General features: G+C 71.0%; 1 protein-coding gene across 1 annotated transcript in view; it reads left to right on the top strand.

The window, feature by feature from the left end:
- The first annotated feature begins 1 nt into the window (after position 1).
- LOC142825303 (SPARC-related modular calcium-binding protein 1-like) overlaps positions 2-18600 on the top strand; it is a 41222-nt gene continuing 22623 nt past the window's right edge. The window contains exon 1 of the mRNA XM_075917200.1: positions 2-2541. Within this exon, the coding sequence (XP_075773315.1) occupies positions 2467-2541 (75 nt within the window). The 5' untranslated portion in view covers positions 2-2466. The remainder of the gene's footprint in view (positions 2542-18600) is intronic.

The following is an 18600-nucleotide window of genomic DNA, read 5'->3' as shown; positions in this document are numbered from 1 at the left end:
GAGGGGGCTGAGGGGTATTACGGTAGGTAGCAGGGTGCGGGGCAGCCCTGGTTCCTGAGTGCTTAGGCTTAGCCACTCACAGTGGGCGTTAACCACTTCAGTTCCTGCAGCGGAACTGGCTTCATGGAAAAAAGGAGGGGCGCGGAAACTGAGGCAGAAGGCGGGGGGAAGAGGGGTGCCCAGTCAGGACTAGAACCGAGCTGCCTTGCCTCCCACCCACCCTGCCCTGCCGCAGCGAGTTTTTCTGCAGCCGCCTCTGGGGTGGAGCACAGCCCTCACCTCCCCCCAGTAGGATTTAGTGTGTGTGTGGGGGGGGTGCCTGCGCCGTGGCTGAGAGGCGATAACGCGAGGGCCCCAGCGCTGGGGCTGTGTTTCGGCAGGTCTCCTAGTGCCTGCTGCCATGAACCCTGCCACGCTGGCCTGCTTGTGTGCTGGAGGATGGGGGCACAGCTCTCCCCAGCGGTGCAGGCTGCCCCACTGTTCCTCTATAGGGCAGGAGCAGAAAGGCAGGGGCCTCCCTAGAGGGCGCCCCCCTCCCCCAGACAAAGCCGTCGGGCTGTTGCATCTCCGTGCTGGTGCCAGGATCCCTGTATAAACCGTCCCCCATGGCTGCACCCCAGAAGCGGCTGCATCTTGATGCACTGACACACATGGCCCAGTCCCTGCCTGGAGTATTCCAGGGGCGGTTTGTAGTAGCCATCCCTGATGTGTGGCTCAGCAGCAGCAACCTGCTTCCCGGCCTCTCCCCAGGCTCGGCCCAGGCACCAGTGGCCTCTCCCCCCCTCACCCCCCACCTGTCAAACAAGTAGCGGGGGGCTGTGGCAGGGTGGGTCCAGGGGCTGCTAGGGATGGTCAGTCACGCATGGGCGATGGGGGGCTGTGGTCCCTGAAGAAATCAGACCAGCGACACCTGGGCCGGAGCAAAGCTTGGGTGGGGGCTGTAACTCCAAGCTGCTCCCCTTCCCATGGCCCGGGGACCCCGCCGGGTTTGAAGGCCCTGGAGCCCCTGGCACTGAACGGCCACTAGGAGGGGCAGCCCAGCAGATGCTGCCTGGTTATAGGGGGTGTTCTCCCACCCCTGTTCTAACCACCCATTCCCCTCTTCAGAAGCAGGCCTGGAACCCAGGAGCCCTGACGCTCATTCCGCCCCCCCCCCCCCCAGATCCCAGGAGGCCTTACTGACAAGGCCTCCCCCACTCTAACCACTAGACGCCACTGTCTTCCCAGAGGGCCTGAACAACAGACAGCTCTTGGTTCATAGCTTAATTCCCCCCCCTAAAAATGTGCCAGTGGCCCTGGCCCCAGCCCCGGGGAGGAGTCCAAGGTTGAGCACTTCTGTTCCTTCAAGGGTCTGGGCTGCTCTTCGGGGCCCAGCGTGCTTGGCTTGCTTTTCTCAGGACTCGTGCTAATTTCCAAACAGTGTTAGTGTGGGCGCTCCACTGCTGCTGTTTCGAAATAACCACTCCCCAGTGCTCCCTGGGGCGCTAGGGCGAGGGAGCGCGTCCACGGTCGGGGCGCCTGGACTCATTTCGAGGTTTCCCCGGAGTTCCGGGAGTTTTAACGTAGTTATTTTAAAATAGTTTCCTAGTGGAGATGTGGCCTAAGCGCCTACCCCTCAAGAGTAAGGCAGTATACAGGCAGCACGTTTAAAATTGTAGGGAGACGTTTTCAGTTCCTGCAAGAGGCAGGATTCACCCCTGGAACTCCCTGCTGCTGGATGAGCTGGTGGCCAAGTACGTAGTGGCCTTTCTTGGGTGCTTGTTGGGAGGTTGGCTTTAAGAAAAGCCCCGTGATTAAGTCTGTCTCTGCACAGCAGTTGCTGCAAGAAAACAGCCCTGGCCCTGCACCCCCCACTGCAGCACTGTAGGTTACCTTTTTTGGTCAGCCTCCCGGCATCTCCAGCGCTAGGAATTGAGGCCGCTCTCGTTTCTAGGTGTGCATGTGAGCCCCTAGGATTAGACCCGCCCTGGAAGGCTGCAGGGCTCTCGGGGATGCACCGGTCTGAGCGGGGCCCTGTTTCTTTGTCCCCGCAGGTGTAGGCAGCTGGCGGCGGCCCCAGGCCTGGCTGTGCCCCCTGCCCGCTCTGATCCGAAGGGGGTCCCCACACACGCTCTAGTTCGGGGCTGCAGGCATCTGTGTGGGGCAGGCAGAGGCTGGGAGGTTACAAGCCAGCACCTGCCCCGCCTTGGCTGATTAATCCTGGGACTGTCCCCCCCCGCCAAGCCGAGGCTGCGGCCCTGGGGAGGGAATCAGCTGGGAGGGGCGTGGCAAAGGAGTGAGGGGCGTGGCTTGCGCCCAAAGGGGGCGTGGCTCACTGCCCAGCTGTTGTTGCCCGGTCTCCACGTGGCTGGCGAGTCGCTGGAGTGCCCGACATGCGGGGGGGGGATCGCTCCGGCTTTATAACCCGGGCGCCCGGCGCTGGGGCAGCGCCCGGAGCGGACTCTGGGGGTTGCCTCGCCCCAAGCCATGTTCTGCCTGCTCTGGGGGCTGTTGCTGGGCGGCCCCGCGCTGGCGGCCCCTTTGCGATGGGACCGATCCCCGGTAAGGGGTCCTGGGGGGCTCATGTGGGGAGGAGAGTGGTAAGCGGGTGGAATGGGGGGCTGGCTCTGTGGGGAGAGGCGAGACCTTGGGGTGGGGAGAGCGCAGGGGTTGGCAAAAGGAAACAGGTAGGGGAATAGGGGCCGCCCATGGGCGGGGGAGTGTAGTTGGGGGTCTGGCTGTAGGGGTGGGGGCTGGGGTTAGCTGTGGGGGAGCGTGGTTATGGGGCTGGGTTCTGGCTGTAGGGACGGGAGGGGGCTGTAGGGAGAGGGGCTGGGTTCTGGCTGTAGGGACGGGAGGGGGCTGTAGGGAGAGGGGCTGGGTTCTGGCTGTAGGGACGGGAGGGGGGCTGGTTCTGGCTGTAGGGACGGGAGGGGGGCTGTAGGGAGGGGGGCTGGGTTCTGGCTGTAGGGACGGGAGGGGGGCTGTAGGGAGGGGGGAGGGAAGAGACCCCGTCACCCTGCTCCTCTGTAGCCAGCTCCCCGCCCTGAGCATCACCCCAGTTGTCTGGCAAAGCAGCCCCCGCAAGTCTCCTTCCCCCGTCCCCAGCTTCTGCATGGCCCTGGGGCTCCCCGGTTTAGCCCGGACTCCACGTGGGCGCTGGGCCAGGCCCCGGGGAACCTTAACAAGGGAGCGGGGGTGCCAGGACACCTGGGTTCTCCACCAGCTCCGTGCCTCAGTTTCCCTGTATACCTAAGGGGGCCCTCTTTGCCCTGCCCTGCGGGAGGAGAGCAGGTGCAAGTCTCGGCGCTCCTCTGCGGCTCTGAGACCCTGGCGGGACATGGCCATGGAGGGGCTGGTTAGAATCGGCCCTGCTCCCCGGCTGGGGGCCTTGACTGGGGCGCTGGCTCTGCCTCGCCTGCTCCGGTTTCTGGTGCCTCCACCCCTGGGCTGGCGGGAGACTCTAGGGAACGTCCGTGGCCGCAGGGAGGTTTGGGTTGGACGTGGGGACGATGCGGCCTGTCGGGGCGAAGCGCTGGGCTGTTGCCTGGGGGTTGAGCTCAGGTTGGGCTGACGCCTGCCAGGGAGGGAGACGGGCTCGGCCCTGCGCGAGGGCCCTTCCCATTCGGGGACCGCAGCCGCCGTGAGGCGCCCGGGCTCTCGAGTGCTGCGGGGGGAGCGACGCTCCCAGGCGCCAGGGGGGTGAACCCGAGCGGGGATCAGCAGGGTTACAGCCACAGCTCGGAGCCAGTGACCCCTCGGCCCACCCCCCAGTACGTCACTCGAGCGACAGGGACCTTCTAGCTGGGCTCCAACTTCAGGGCTTGCTGTGACTGGCTGGGGAGTCAGTCACGTGCTGTGCCTCAGTTTCCCCCTCTGTCAAAGGAGGGCTGCCTTTGCCCAGGTTCCCTGGTGTGACGGCGTGTTGGGGGTTCCCCGTCTCCTGCACCCCGAGATGGCACAAACAGACTGCACCAGCCAGTGGAATAGAGGAAGTTTATTGCCTCTCCAGGATACAGCACAGCACAGATGTAATCTGGTCACAGAACTGGGCTAGGATGCCTCAGGCCCCCTTGAGTTGGGGGGAGACTGGGCCCCTAAACTCCAGCTCCTCTCCCTAGGCTCTCCTCCATGCTCTCCCCCAGTAACAACTAAATTCCCCTGCAGCCCTGCCCCCGCAGTCAGGGCAGCATCCACCTTCCTTTGTTCCTCTCCATGGGGGGTGTCTGGCCACTGGTTCAACCAGTTTGGCCTTACCTCTGCCTAGCGAGGTTTTCCCTGCTGGGTCTTGCTCCAGACAGCAGGGGTCACCACAGCCCAGCAAGTACCCCCACTACGTCACACCTGGGTCTGTTCCGGCTGGATCCCAAAGCTCTAGGTGATGAATCTCTCGCTGGCTGGTCTGTGTCCACCTGGAATCCAGCTCCTCCTATGGCCCCGGTGGGTCCTGCTGGGCCCGGGAGCCCTGCCCCAAAGCGCTCCCCGTCCAACTAGACCAGAGGACGAGTAGGAGGGGAAACTGAGGCGCAGGGCCGGTAAGTGACTGGCCCTAGATCACCCAGCAGGGCTAGACCTGAGAGCCCGGGTTTCCTGGGCCGCAGCTCTAACCAGCAGCCCCTGCTGCGTGGAGGCAGCGGGTCACCACGGAGGGACGATCTTTCCATCGCTGCCGTGGGGGGCCCTTCTCAGAGGGGCTTTTCCTACGTGGTAAGAGCCCTGGGGGCCGCGTTGCCCTCTAGTCCACAGTGGATACCAGCCTACTGCTGCGCCTGCTAGGAGAGCCCCAGTGGCGGCTCAGCACGAGAGCTGAAGGCCCTAGGTTCCAGTCCTGCTCTCTCTGGCAGGCGATGGCTGCGGGTGACCCGATTATTCTGCCCCACGGCAGGGTCCGGCTGTCCCCCAGGGGGCCCGTGAGAGCCAGGGCACTGTGGCTAACGGGGGCGATGGTATCCACTCAGCCAGCGCCCCCTGGGCCCCACCGCGCCCCTGCCCCGTGACTGCCGAGTGGGCCGGGCAGGGAAATCCAGGTGGTGGCGGGAAGTGAGGGCCGGTCGGCTGCCCGGAGGGGCTCTGCTTTCCGCTTTGCCTGGGCACCGACGTACGCGGCGGGTGGCGGCCCAGGCCAAGCATGGGGCCGGGGTAAGCGAGGCGCAGGGACAAGACCCCACAGGGGGGTTCCAAGCAGTGGCTGGGGGGGGCCGCGGGCAGGGAGGCGAAGCTGAAGCAGCCGCTACGTGGGATCGGGGGTCTCGGCTCAGACGCTGCGGCGAGCGCCAGGCGGGCAGCACGCTCCATCCGGGCCAAACTCCGGAGGGGCAGCTCCCTGGCCCGGTGCTGCCGCCAGCCCCCCCCCCCGGCCTCGCATGGCGGGGCCTGAGCCATCCCAGGGCCTGGCTGGCGATCGATCGATCGGTAAGGCCTGGGCCTGGCAAGTGACTTGGGCTCCCGGGGCTGGAACAGCAGCTCTGCCCAGGGCAGGTCGGCGCGCCCCCTGCAGGCTGCCCTGGGGCCGGGCAGCTGAGGGCTGAGACATGACCCCTCGGGGCTGAGTGCACTGGCCAGCTGCCTCCCGCACCTTCATGCAATGCAGCACCCCCCAGGGCTCCCGCTGTCTGGCAAGGCCCCAGGCTGCGGGGGGCTGAGGCGCCGACTCCATCAGCGTCCCCGCAGAGCAAGCCCCTTTGCTGGGCACGTGGCTTCCCCAGCCCGTCGGTTCCACCTTGGGGCGGGGGGAGCAAAATGAGTTTCAGGGATCTCGGCACATCCCGGCGCGGCAGCCCTGGGCCGGGTCCTCTCCAAACGCTCGCTCACGGGTCTAGGTGGGGACCGACCAGCGCCCCGAGCCAGGGCGGGGTTCTTGGTTGGTTGGGGGCAGAGAAACTGCCCCCCCCCCCCCGTTTTCATTGGGTAATCCCAGTGTCCCTGGGAAAGGGAAAGTCCAACTTCTGCCCAGCTGTCACTCAGGTTCCCACCTGGCTACCGCAGAACCCTCCAAGAAGTGGGGATGGGGAGATGCCACCACGAAATCCACCTCGTGCTGCTGAGCGCAGCAGCGTAGGGCGAGTCCGGCCTCTGCCCTCTCGACAGGACCCAGCACCTAGACTGGCCCGGGCAGGGTCTGTCCAACCTGCTCTGCACGACCTCCAGGGATGGAGACTCCACACCCCCGGCGATTCATTCCGGTGACTTCATCCCCCGGACAGGCAGGAAGCGTTTCCTCGTGTCCAACCTAAGCCTCCTGGCTGCTCCTGTCCTCAGCGGCCAAGGGGAACGAGTTTGCCCCCTTAGATACCGGAAAGCCGCTGTCCCCTCCCGGTCTTCTCGGCCCTGCTCTTACCTGCGGGGCCATAGCTGGGGCAGTTGTCCCTGCTCTTACCTGCGGGGCCATAGCTGGGGGCAGTTGTCCCTGCTCTTACCTGCGGGGCCATAGCTGGGGGCAGTTGTCCCTGCTCTTACCTGCGGGGCCATAGCTGGGGGCAGTTGTCCCTGCTCTTACCTGCGGGGCCATAGCTGGGGGCAGTTGTCCCTGCTCTTACCTGCGGGGCCATAGCTGGGGCAGTTGTCCCTGCTCTTACCTGCGGGGCCATAGCTGGGGGCAGTTGTCCCTGCTCTTACCTGCGGGGCCATAGCTGGGGCAGTTGTCCCTGCTCTTACCTGCGGGGCCATAGCTGGGGGGCAGTTGTCCCTGCTCTTACCTGCGGGGCCATAGCTGGGGGCAGTTGTCCCTGCTCTTACCTGCGGGGCATAGCTGGGGGCAGTTGTCCCTGCTCTTACCTGCGGGGCCATAGCTGGGGGCAGTTGCCCCCAGGTGTCATGCTAGGGCGAGCCCAGGGAGAACGGCGCGAGTTGGCTGGTTTGTGTGAAGTTAGAGCTGGCTGGGGCGTCGTCCAGTGACCCATCTGGGCAGCCCCCCTGCAGAAGTGGGGCAGGGGCTGGTCCTGGTTCCACGCTGGGGATTTTGCAATATTCCCGGCGTTGTGGGCAGCGCCGGGTTTCGGTTGGCTCTCGCCGGAAGAGCCGACCGCAGAGCGTTTCAGGAGGGCTGGAAACGCTTCCATGGGCCTCGTCTCCGACTGGAAGGGAACCGTTTTCGGGGGCGGGGGGGTCACGAGTGTTTTGCTTTGTGTGTAAATTTGATCCCCTGCCTCAAATCTCAAATATTCAGTTTCCTTCCCAACTCCCCCGCCCCCATATTCAGGCTCCTAATGAACACGCTTGGGCCCCCCCCACCTGCCCCCGCTGGTTTTCCCCTCCCAACACAGGCCTGTCTCCTGGCCTCTCTGCCTGACACTCTCCCGCTGCCTCAGGCCAGCAGCTCCACAAGGGGACGGGGGAAACTGAGGCTGCCTCCCAGAGCCCAGAACTGGCTCCTCTGCTGGCCTCCACAGCAGGCCCCCCTCCCCCAGTGCACTCTGTGGGGCCTGACTTGGGACCAAGGCCCCGCTGACACCGTCCCCCTCCCCCTGGGCAGCAGGGAGCGGTTTGCTCTGGGGGCGCCTGAGGCAGGGGGAGAATGGGTCTGGCCTGGGGCTGGGCCCCCCAGCAGAGCAGTGAGGGGTCTGGGGAGTCAGGCTGTTGCCATGGCAGCCAGCGGGCTGGGGGGGAGGCTGGCACCAGGCTAGGCCCCGCACAGGGCAGGGGCGCTGGTCTTGGCTAACGCTTGAGGGGGCAATCCAGTCAATCTGCCTGGCTTCTCCATCGCCTGTCCCCGTCCTTCCTTCCCACCCGACCCCTCCCCCAGCCAGGTCGGACTCGCTTCTCCAGGTGACTTACGGAGGGGGGCAGCACCCTTCTATAGATCAGGGAAACTGAGGCACAGAACTGCCCTGGGGTCGCTTGCGGTCCCTTAACGGCAGGGCTGGGAAAAGAATTCAGGTCTGCAGAGCCCACTCGTGCACTAGCCACTAGGCTGCGCACATGGGAGCGTCGGCTCAGGCCGGCCGAGGGACCCACCCCCCAGGGCTGGGGCGAGGCAGCCTCGTCCCCAGGCCAACCTGGCAGACACGTCCTGCGCCCCTCTCGCCCGCTGCTCCGGGCCGGGGGGGCTAGCTGCGGCGAGGGGGCAAATCCCCTTCTATTGCATCCATGGGGCAGGGACCTGGCTACAGCCCGTGGGGGAGGGGAGGTAGAATCTAAACCTTGCTGGGGGGACTGGGCTGTTGTGTTGGGAAGAGCCCCCCACAGGGTGGGGTGCTGGGGTCCCCCGAATACAGCCGGGGTAGCAACAGACCCCAGCCCGGTGGGCTCCACCACCCGGCGGTGCAGGGCGGGGCAGGAGGCACTTGGGGAGGGGGTGGGAGCCGGATTCCCCCCTCCCCTTTCCAGCACAGGCTGCGGGACCCACCCAGGCGGCCCTGCCCCCCGGCAATGAACTCGCTGTCCTGGGCCCCCAGCCAAGGAGCCAGAGCAGGGTGTGAGGGGGCTGCCAGCCAGGCCCCAGCCCGCCCCCAGTCCTGCCAGTGCCCCCCACTCCCCACCCGCAGCCCCCCCAGCCCCGCCCCCCCAGCCCTGCCAGTGCCCCCCACTCCCCACCCGCAGCCCCCCCAGCCCGCCCCCAGCCCTGCCAGTGCCCCCCACTCCCCACCCGCAGCCCCCCCAGCCCGCCCCCAGCCCTGCCAGTGCCCCCCACTCCCCACCCGCAGCCCCCCAGCCCGCCCCCAGTCCTGCCAGTGCCCCCCACTCCCCACCCGCAGCCCCCCCAGCCCGCCCCCAGTCCTGCCAGTGCCCCCCACTCCCACCCGCAGCCCCCCCAGCCCGCCCCCAGCCCTGCCAGTGCCCCCCACTCCCCACCCGCAGCCCCCCCAGCCCGCCCCCAGCCCTGCCAGTGCCCCCCACTCCCCACCCGCAGCCCCCCCAGCCCGCCCCCAGCCCTGCCAGTGCCCCCCACTCCCACCCGCAGCCCCCAGCCTGCACCCCCAGCCCCCGCGCCTCAGGTGCCAGGGAACGCGGGGGGGCCGGGTCACCTGCCCCCTTCTCCTTCGCCCAGGGAGCCCGGTGCTGGCCGAACCCCTCCCTGCTGCAGCCCCCGCACCTCCCCCAGCCCCCCGGCCCGCTGGGGCCCTCACGCACCGGGGGCGAATAGACTCCGAGGGGGCAGCAGGTGCATGGGGCTGGGAGCTGCCAATGGAGCCTGGGGGAGGCAGGGTCTGGCGGGAGGGGACCCTCCATGGGGGCGCGCGTAGCCCCCAGGCTGCCCAGGGCAACCGGGCAAAAGCACAGGGGGCCGCAGTGCGATAGATCCAGCAGCCCCTGCCCCGTCCCCCCAGCCCTGCCAGTGCCCCCCACCCGCAGCCCCCCAGCCCTGCTCCCCACCCGCAGCCCCCCCAGCCCTGCCAGTGCCCCCCACCCGCAGCCCCCCCAGCCCCGCCCCCCACTCCCCAGCCCCACCCCCCCAGCCCTGCCAGTGCCCCCCACTCCCCACCGCCGCTGCCCCCAGCCCTGCCAGTGCCCCCCACCCGCAGCCCCCTAGCCCTCCCAGCCCCGCCCCCCACTCCCCACCCCGCAGCCCCGCCCCCCCAGCCCTGCCAGTGCCCCCCACCCGCAGCCCCCTAGCCCTCCCAGCCCCGCCCCCCACTCCCCACCGCAGCCCCGCCCCCCCAGCCCTGCCAGTGCCCCCACCCGCAGCCCCCTAGCCCTCCCAGCCCCGCCCCCCCACTCCCCACCCGCAGCCCCGCCCCCCCAGCCCTGCCAGTGCCCCCCACCCGCAGCCCCCTAGCCCTCACAGCCCCGCCCCCCACTCCCCACCCGCAGCCCCCGCCCCCCCAGCCCTGCCAGTGCCCCCACTCCCCACCTGCAGCCCCCCCAGCCCCGCCCCCCAGCCCTGCCAATGCCCCCCACTCCCCACCTGCAACCCCCCCAGCCCTGCACTCCCCAGCCCTGCCAGTGCCCCCCACTCCCCACCTGCAGCCCCCCAGCCCCGCCCCCCCAGCCCTGCCAGTGCCCCCCACTACCCACCCACAGCCCCCCCAGCCCTGCACCCCCCAGCCCTGCCAGTGCCCCCCACTACCCACCCGCAGCCCCCCCAGCCCTTCCCCCCCAGTCCTGCCAGTGCCCCCCACTCCCCACCCGCAGCCCCCCCAGCCCTGCACGCCCCAGTCCTGCCAGTGCCCCCCACTCCCCACCCGCAGCCCCCCCCAGCCCTGCACGCCCCAGTCCTGCCAGTGCCCTCACTCTCCACCGTCAGCCCCTTCCCCCCCCAGTCCTGCCGGTGCCCCCCGCTCCCCACCCGCAGCCCCCGCCAGCTGGGCTCCCCCTGCTGCCCCCCTTCTGGCATAGGGGGCTGGGGGTTTGCCCGTCAGGTCTGGCTGTGAACACTCCACCCTCCTCTTCACTGGCCCTGCCTGGCGAGGGGGGTCTCCCGTTTCCTTTGCAAGCCTGCGCCCATTTCAGCCCCCAGGGTTAGCTGCCCGCCCTGCCCCCGTCCCCTCAGCCTGCTGCCCTTCCCGGGGCGGCCGTGGACAGCGAGGGCCCTTGTTGTCTGGGGCGCGGCGGGCGGGGGCGGGGCGGCGCGTGGCAGGGACACAATGGCCCTTTGACGGGTGGCAGGGCCCTAACGAATTCCCCCCGGCTGACAGCTGGCTGGGCCCGGCTGTGTGTGTTGGCAGGCGCCGGGAGGCAGCGTGGGGGGGATCAGCCGCAGGGCCTGGGACTAGCAGCGGGAGGGGGGGGGCAGATGCACACGCCTGAGACCCCAGGAGCAGGCTCAGCGGCCCCCCGGGAGGCAGGGAAGGCGACTAACCAGAGCCGGGTGTTTGACCTTGCTGGCTGGGGCTGCAGGGCCCCCGGGGCGGCCGTGGCTGCGGGCTATTGACACAGCTGGGGGGCGGGGGGGCCGGCTCCCGCTGCCAGAAGGAAACGGAAAATAGCGCGGCCGCCGGTCGATTATCGATGCGCAATTCGCTTCGGTGCAGGGATTGCGGCTGAGCGTGGAGCCCCTGGCAGAGAGCGGGGGGGGAGGGGGGGGGCAGGTCCCTCAGGGGCTGCCCCTGCCAGAGAGCGGGGGGGGGGGGCAGGTCCCTCAGGGGCTGCCCCTGGCAGAGAGCGGGGGGGCCAGGTCCCTCAGGGGCTGCCCCTGGCAGAGAGCGGGGGGGCCAGGTCCCTCAGGGGCTGCCCCTGGCAGAGAGCGGGGGGGGGGCAGGTCCCTCAGGGGCTGCCCCTGCCAGAGAGCGGGGGGGCCAGGTCCCTCAGGGGCTGCCCCTGGCAGAGAGCGGGGGGGCCAGGTCCCTCAGGGGCTGCCCCTGGCAGAGAGCGGGGGGGCCAGGTCCCTCAGGGGCTGCCCCTGCCAGAGAGCGGGGGGGCCAGGTCCCTCAGGGGCTGCCCCTGCCAGAGAGCGGGGGGGGGGGCAGGTCCCTCAGGGGCTGCCCCTGCCAGAGAGCGGGGGGGCCAGGTCCCTCAGGGGCTGCCCCTGGCAGAGAGCGGGGGGGCCAGGTCCCTCAGGGGCTGCCCCTGCCAGAGAGCGGGGGGGGGGGGGCAGGTCCCTCAGGGGCTGCCCCTGGCAGAGAGCGGGGGGGCCAGGTCCCTCAGGGGCTGCCCCTGCCAGAGAGCGGGGGGGCCAGGTCCCTCAGGGGCTGCCCCTGGCAGAGAGCGGGGGGGCCAGGTCCCTCAGGGGCTGCCCCTGGCAGAGAGCGGGGGGGGCCAGGTCCCTCAGGGGCTGCCCCTGGCAGAGAGCGGGGGGGCCAGGTCCCTCAGGGGCTGCCCCTGGCAGAGAGCGGGGGGGCCAGGTCCCTCAGGGGCTGCCCCTGGCAGAGAGCGGGGGGGCCAGGTCCCTCAGGGGCTGCCCCTGCCAGAGAGCGGGGGGGGGGGGGGCAGGTCCCTCAGGGGCTGCCCCTGCCAGAGAGCGGGGAGGGGGGCAGGTCCCTCAGGGGCTGCCCCTGGCAGAGAGTGGGGGGGCCAGGTCCCTCAGGGGCTGCCCCTGCCAGAGAGCGGGGGGGCCAGGTCCCTCAGGGGCTGCCCCTGGCAGAGAGCGGGGGGGGGGGGCAGGTCCCTCAGGGGCTGCCCCTGCCAGAGAGCGGGGGGGGGGGCCAGGTCCCTCAGGGGCTGCCCCTGGCAGAGAGCGGGGGGGGGGGGCCAGGTCCCTCAGGGGCTGCCCCTGCCAGAGAGCGGGGGGGGGGGGCAGGTCCCTCAGGGGCTGCCCCTGGCAGAGAGCGGGGAGGGGGGCCAGGTCCCTCAGGGGCTGCCCCTGCCAGAGAGCGGGGGGGCCAGGTCCCTCAGGGCTGCCCCTGCCAGAGAGCGGGGGGGGGGCCAGGTCCCTCAGGGGCTGCCCCTGGCAGAGAGGGGGGGGGGCCAGGTCCCTCAGGGGCTGCCCCTGCCAGAGAGCGGGGGGGGGGGCCCAGGTCCCTCAGGGGCTGCCCCTGGCAGAGAGCGGGGGGACCAGGTCCCTCAGGGGCTGCCCCTGGCAGAGAGCGGGGGGGGGGGGCCAGGTCCCTCAGGGGCTGCCCCTGGCAGAGAGCGGGGGGGGGGGCCAGGTCCCTCAGGGGCTGCCCCTGGCAGAGAGCGGGGGGGCCAGGTCCCTCAGGGGCTGCCCCTGGCAGAGAGCGGGGGGGCCAGGTCCCTCAGGGGCTGCCCCTGGCAGAGAGCGGGGAGGGGGGCAGGTCCCTCAGGGGCTGCCCCTGCCAGAGAGCGGGGGGCCAGGTCCCTCAGGGGCTGCCCCTGGCAGAGAGCGGGGGGGCCAGGTCCCTCAGGGGCTGCCCCTGGCAGAGAGCGGGGGGGCCAGGTCCCTCAGGGGCTGCCCCTGCCAGAGAGCGGGGGGGCCAGGTCCCTCAGGGGCTGCCCCTGCCAGAGAGCGGGGGGGGGGGCAGGTCCCTCAGGGGCTGCCCCTGCCAGAGAGCGGGGGGGCCAGGTCCCTCAGGGGCTGCCCCTGGCAGAGAGCGGGGGGGCCAGGTCCCTCAGGGGCTGCCCCTGCCAGAGAGCGGGGGGGGGGGGGGGCAGGTCCCTCAGGGGCTGCCCCTGGCAGAGAGCGGGGGGGCCAGGTCCCTCAGGGGCTGCCCCTGCCAGAGAGCGGGGGGGCCAGGTCCCTCAGGGGCTGCCCCTGGCAGAGAGCGGGGGGGCCAGGTCCCTCAGGGGCTGCCCCTGGCAGAGAGCGGGGGGGGCCAGGTCCCTCAGGGGCTGCCCCTGGCAGAGAGCGGGGGGCCAGGTCCCTCAGGGGCTGCCCCTGGCAGAGAGCGGGGGGGCCAGGTCCCTCAGGGGCTGCCCCTGGCAGAGAGCGGGGGGGCCAGGTCCCTCAGGGGCTGCCCCTGCCAGAGAGCGGGGGGGGGGGGGGGGCAGGTCCCTCAGGGGCTGCCCCTGCCAGAGAGCGGGGAGGGGGGCAGGTCCCTCAGGGGCTGCCCCTGGCAGAGAGTGGGGGGGCCAGGTCCCTCAGGGGCTGCCCCTGCCAGAGAGCGGGGGGGCCAGGTCCCTCAGGGGCTGCCCCTGGCAGAGAGCGGGGGGGGGGGCAGGTCCCTCAGGGCTGCCCCTGCCAGAGAGCGGGGGGGGGGGGCCAGGTCCCTCAGGGGCTGCCCCTGGCAGAGAGCGGGGGGGGGGGGGGCCAGGTCCCTCAGGGGCTGCCCCTGCCAGAGAGCGGGGGGGGGGGGCAGGTCCCTCAGGGGCTGCCCCTGGCAGAGAGCGGGGAGGGGGCCAGGTCCCTCAGGGGCTGCCCCTGCCAGAGAGCGGGGGGGCCAGGTCCCTCAGGGGCTGCCCCTGCCAGAGAGCGGGGGGGGGGCCAGTCCCTCAGGGGCTGCCCCTGGCAGAGAGGGGGGGGGGCCAGGTCCCTCAGGGGCTGCCCCTGCAGAGAGCGGGGGGGGGGGCCAGGTCCCTCAGGGGCTGCCCCTGGCAGAGAGCGGGGGGACCAGGTCCCTCAGGGGCTGCCCCTGGCAGAGAGCGGGGGGGGGGGGCCAGGTCCCTCAGGGGCTGCCCCTGGCAGAGAGCGGGGGGGGGGCCAGGTCCCTCAGGGGCTGCCCCTGGCAGAGAGCGGGGGGCCAGGTCCCTCAGGGGCTGCCCCTGGCAGAGAGCGGGGGGGGGGCCAGGTCCCTCAGGGCTGCCCCTGGCAGAGAGCGGGGGGGGGGGCCAGGTCCCTCAGGGGCTGCCCCTGGCAGAGAGCGGGGGGGGGCCAGGTCCCTCAGGGGCTTCCCCTGCCAGAGAGCGGGGGGGGGGCCAGGTCCCTCAGGGGCTGCCCCTGCCAGAGAGCGGGGGGCCAGGTCCCTCAGGGCTGCCCCTGCAGAGAGCGGAGGGGGGCCAGGTCCCTCAGGGGCTGCCCCTGCCAGAGAGCGGGGGGGGGGGGGCCAGGTCCCTCAGGGGCTGCCCCTGGCAGAGAGCGGGGGCCAGGTCCTCAGGGGCTGCCCCTGCCAGAGAGCGGGGGGGGGGGGAGGTCCCTCAGGGGCTGCCCCTGGCAGAGAGCGGGGGGGCCAGGTCCCTCAGGGGCTGCCCCTGGCAGAGAGCGGGGGGGCCAGGTCCCTCAGGGGCTGCCCCTGCCAGAGAGCGGGGGGGCCAGGTCCCTCAGGGGCTGCCCCTGCCAGAGAGCGGGGGGGGCCAGGTCCCTCAGGGGCTGCCCCTGCCAGAGAGCGGGGGGGGGGGCCAGGTCCCTCAGGGGCTGCCCTGCCAGAGGGCGGGGGGCAGGTCCCTCAGGGGCTGCCCCTGCCAGAGAGCGGGGGGGCCAGGTCCCTCAGGGGCTGCCCCTGCCAGAGAGCGGGGGGGCCAGGTCCCTCAGGGGCTGCCCCTGCCAGAGAGCGGGGGGGCCAGGTCCCTCAGGGGCTGCCCCTGCCAGAGAGCGGGGGGGCAGGTCCCTCAGGGGCTGCCCTGCCAGAGAGCGGGGGGGCCAGGTCCCTCAGGGGCTGCCCCTGCCAGAGAGCGGGGGGGCCAGGTCCCTCAGGGGCTGCCCCTGGCAGAGAGCGGGGGGGCCAGGTCCCTCAGGGGCTGCCCCTGCCAGAGAGCGGGGGGGGGGGGGGCCAGGTCCCTCAGGGGCTGCCCCTGGCAGAGAGCGGGGGGGCCAGGTCCCTCAGGGGCTGCCCCTGCCAGAGAGCGGGGGGGCCAGGTCCTCAGGGGCTGCCCCTGGCAGAGAGCGGGGGGCCAGGTCCCTCAGGGGCTGCCCCTGGCAGAGAGCGGGGGGGGCCAGGTCCCTCAGGGGCTGCCCCTGGCAGAGAGCGGGGGGGGCCAGGTCCCTCAGGGGCTGCCCCTGCCAGAGAGCGGGGGGGCCAGGTCCCTCAGGGGCTGCCCCTGGCAGAGAGCGGGGGGGGCCAGGTCCCTCAGGGCTGCCCCTGGCAGAGAGCGGGGGGGCCAGGTCCCTCAGGGGCTGCCCCTGCAGAGAGCGGGGGGGCCAGGTCCCTCAGGGGCTGCCCCTGCCAGAGAGCGGGGGGGCCAGGTCCCTCAGGGCTGCCCCTGCCAGAGAGCGGGGGGGCCAGGTCCCTCAGGGGCTGCCCCTGGCAGAGAGCGGGGGGGCCAGGTCCCTCAGGGGCTGCCCCTGGCAGAGAGCGGGGGGGCCAGGTCCCTCAGGGGCTGCCCCTGGCAGAGAGCGGGGGGGCCAGGTCCCGTCAGGGGCTGCCCCTGCCAGAGAGCGGGGGGGCCAGGTCCCAGGGGCTGCCCCTGGCAGAGAGCGGGGGCCAGGTCCCTCAGGGGCTGCCCCTGGCAGAGAGCGGGGGGGCCAGGTCCCTCAGGGGCTGCCCCTGGCAGCTCACAGTCTCATTCTCCCCATTTTACAGCTGGGAAACCGAGGCTCAGGACGGGTCATGGAATCCAGGTGGCCCAGAAGAAGCCTCCAGTTCTCTGCTAAGTGAGCCCCATCTTGGGCCAGCTCCACCAGCCACCCACCCGCACAAGCCCTGAACCGCTGCCCGGGCAGCCAGGCCCCCATCTGGTGGCCAAGGGGGGCACATTAGCCCGGTGTGTCCTCCCCAGCCTTGCGGCCGAGGGGCAGGGGCCGCCCGCTGCTGCTGCTTCCCTGGGGGCGGTTTGCCCTCCTGCGGGGGAGAAGCTGCGGCAGGGACCGGGCGGTCCGGTGGGGCCCTGTACCGAAGTGGCGCCTGGGGGCCTCGCCCGCCCAGAGTCATGAGCCAGGTTTCCTGAAAGTGCCGAGATCTGCAGAGTCGCTGGGGCCCGTTTATTGCCCCCTGCTCTGGGGGCCCTGGGCCCGCGCCATGAGGCTGGAAACCTTCACGGAGGCAGCTGCCCTCCCTTCCTACCCGCCAGGCCAGACCCGGCCATGAAGCCTGAGTTGGCCCCGGGGGGCCGGCTCGGCTCCAGGTGCCCGGCTCTGGTGCGAGTGGGGGGCCGGATGCGGAGGGAGACGAGCCGGTCTGGTCCTGGGTGGAGCTGCGAGTTCCCGTGCCAGGGCCGTGGGGCTGGGCTCAGGCTGCGGGGGGGGAGGGGGAAGACGAGGGGGCCGAAAGGAACGGCCCAGGCTGGGAAACGTGGCTGTGGCTGGGGCCCCTACCTGCCTGCAGCCCAGCCCAGTTCACAGGAGCTGCCAGCCACCGCCCGACTAACGATCCTGGGCGCAAGTGGCAGGTGGGGGCCCAGTGGCTCTGAGCTTAGCTGGGAACCGCAGGGCAGCGGCCAGGAAAAGCAGGTGTCCGCACAGGGGGTTCAGCCCCCAGGCCAGCTTCACCCAATGCGGCTACTTCTGGGGTGGGGCAGCAGGAGCCCTCAGCCGGTGCTGCGATGCGGCTGCCTCTGGGGTGGGACAGCAGCTCCTGCAGCAATCACCCCAGTACAGCGAAGGGATGAGGGCTAGCAGGAGCCAGGGCTCCTGGGTTCCCTGGTGAATGGCAGAGTCAGACGCTTTCGTTCCCTCCCCATGACACTGAGATGGCTGGCGGGTGACGCTAGCCGCTCTCCTGGCCGGGGGAGGGGGGCTGATGTCCTTGCCCCTCCTCCAGCCTCCTCTGCCCCTTACATCAGGCGAGAGCTGGAGGGGACTGGAAGGCAGCAGGGGGTGCTAGTGGAGGCGGGCGGGGAGCCCTGAGGCTCACGTATGTTCCTAAATCTCATGCTTCAGGGCGTCCACTGGCCAGGGTCAGGAAGGGATCCTCCGTGGGGCCGGGCAGGGTTTGAAATCCCCTTCCTCGGGGCGGCCGTTCTGGCTCTGAGGCTCCCCGATCGCCCCAGGTGGAATTTCCCTTCCTGCCGAGTTCGGGGGGTCGCCTTCCCCTGCCGTGGGGCAGAGGAGCCACTTGTGGGGGTTACCGGGCCGAGCTTGCGGGGCCATTTCCCTGCCGTGGCCCCTCGCTCCCCGCTGGCCTGTCTGCGGTGCGTTGGGGTGCTTTGTCTCGGGGAGGGGCTCTGGCGGCCTGTGATGCCCGGCTCTGGCCAGCTGCCTGAGGAGTGGGGGTCTGCAAAGGTCCAGCCCCGGCCTGCCTGTGAGGGGCGGTTATTGGGGAGCGGTCAGGGCGCTTCCCTGGCTAACGACCCCCCCGCCGTCTGTGGCTTTAGTGCCGTGGGTGAGGCAGGGTGGCTGAGCGGTGGCGCTGCTGCATGCTGCAGGCCCAAGCCTCAGCCCCTCCCTGGTGTATTGTTGGGAAGGTGGAGGACACAAAGGGGGGGGGTGACTCCTCTGTGGGGTGGGCAAGGGAGCTGAACTGGGAAGGGGAGGCCTGGTCCATGAATAGGGGCTGTGCTGGGGGGGCATTCTATAGTCAGGTTCTTCTAGCGTGCCCATCCCCACGGCCTCTGGGCTGCTACCAGCATCACGTCCCCTAGCAGCTTGCAGTGACTAGGTCTGCTGTGTGGGAGGGAGAAGCACAGACTCAGCCAGGGATGGGCTGGCAGCTGGGGGCGTGGAGGTGGCTTGGGGGGGCGAGTCGGTGCCAGCTGTCCCAGCTCCTAGGGGAGGCGGGAGGAGTGATGTCACGTCTGGGCCGCTCAGAGGCGCCTTTGATGAAGAGACCTCGGTGTGTGTATTGGGGGGGCCCTGGCTGGAGCAGGCCGCTGGGCCGGGAAGCGCCGTGTGTCTGGGGCTCGTCTCTGCAGGAGGGTTTGGCGCTTCGGCCCGTCCGCGCCCGCCCCCGCCCCGGCTCATGTCCCCGTCCCGTCATCCTGCCAGCAGCTCTGCCCTTCCCACCGCAGCCAGGGCGCCTGGCGCCGGGGGGGTCTGTCTGGGGAGCAGGGGTGGCACCGTCGGCGGCTGGCACGGGCCGGGGCCTGAGGCCGAGTTCAGACCCTGCTCTGCCGGCAGCCGAGTGGCAGGGGCTGGGAGCTGGATTCCCCCCGGCTCTGCTGCTGGGACGGCAAGCGCTGGGTGGAGCTGCAGGGTGAGGACTGAGGGGCACCCGGGGTGGGGGGCTCTGGCCGGCTTACCCCTCCGGATGGAGGCCAGGCCCGACCTGCCCTTTGAGAGAGACTTGCCCCCGGCTGCCCCGATGGGAGGCGAGGGGGCAGGGCCGTGGTGCGAGAGGGGGGCCTGGAAGCAGTTCTACGGGAAGGAGGGTGCCGTGGCCGGGACCCCTGCTATGGCTCAGGCTTTCTGGGTGGGTGTGGCCAGGCTTCTTAGCCGCTCCGTGCCTCAGTTTCCCCCACTGTACAGTGGAGCCAGCAGCCCCGGGAGGGGCTCATGTACTGCCAGACTGGGGGGCCTCAGAGCTTCTTGGGAGAGCCCCCACGTGACAGCTGCCCAGGCCCTCGGGGGGGTGAGAGGATGGAAGGACTCTCGCCCCACTG

This window comes from Pelodiscus sinensis, unplaced genomic scaffold (genome assembly GCF_049634645.1).
Source record: "Pelodiscus sinensis isolate JC-2024 unplaced genomic scaffold, ASM4963464v1 ctg62, whole genome shotgun sequence".
In the NCBI taxonomy this organism is placed as follows: domain Eukaryota; kingdom Metazoa; phylum Chordata; order Testudines; family Trionychidae; genus Pelodiscus; species Pelodiscus sinensis.
The sequence above is the reverse complement of the archived record's forward strand: the minus strand, read 5'-3'. Positions and strand labels throughout refer to the sequence as shown.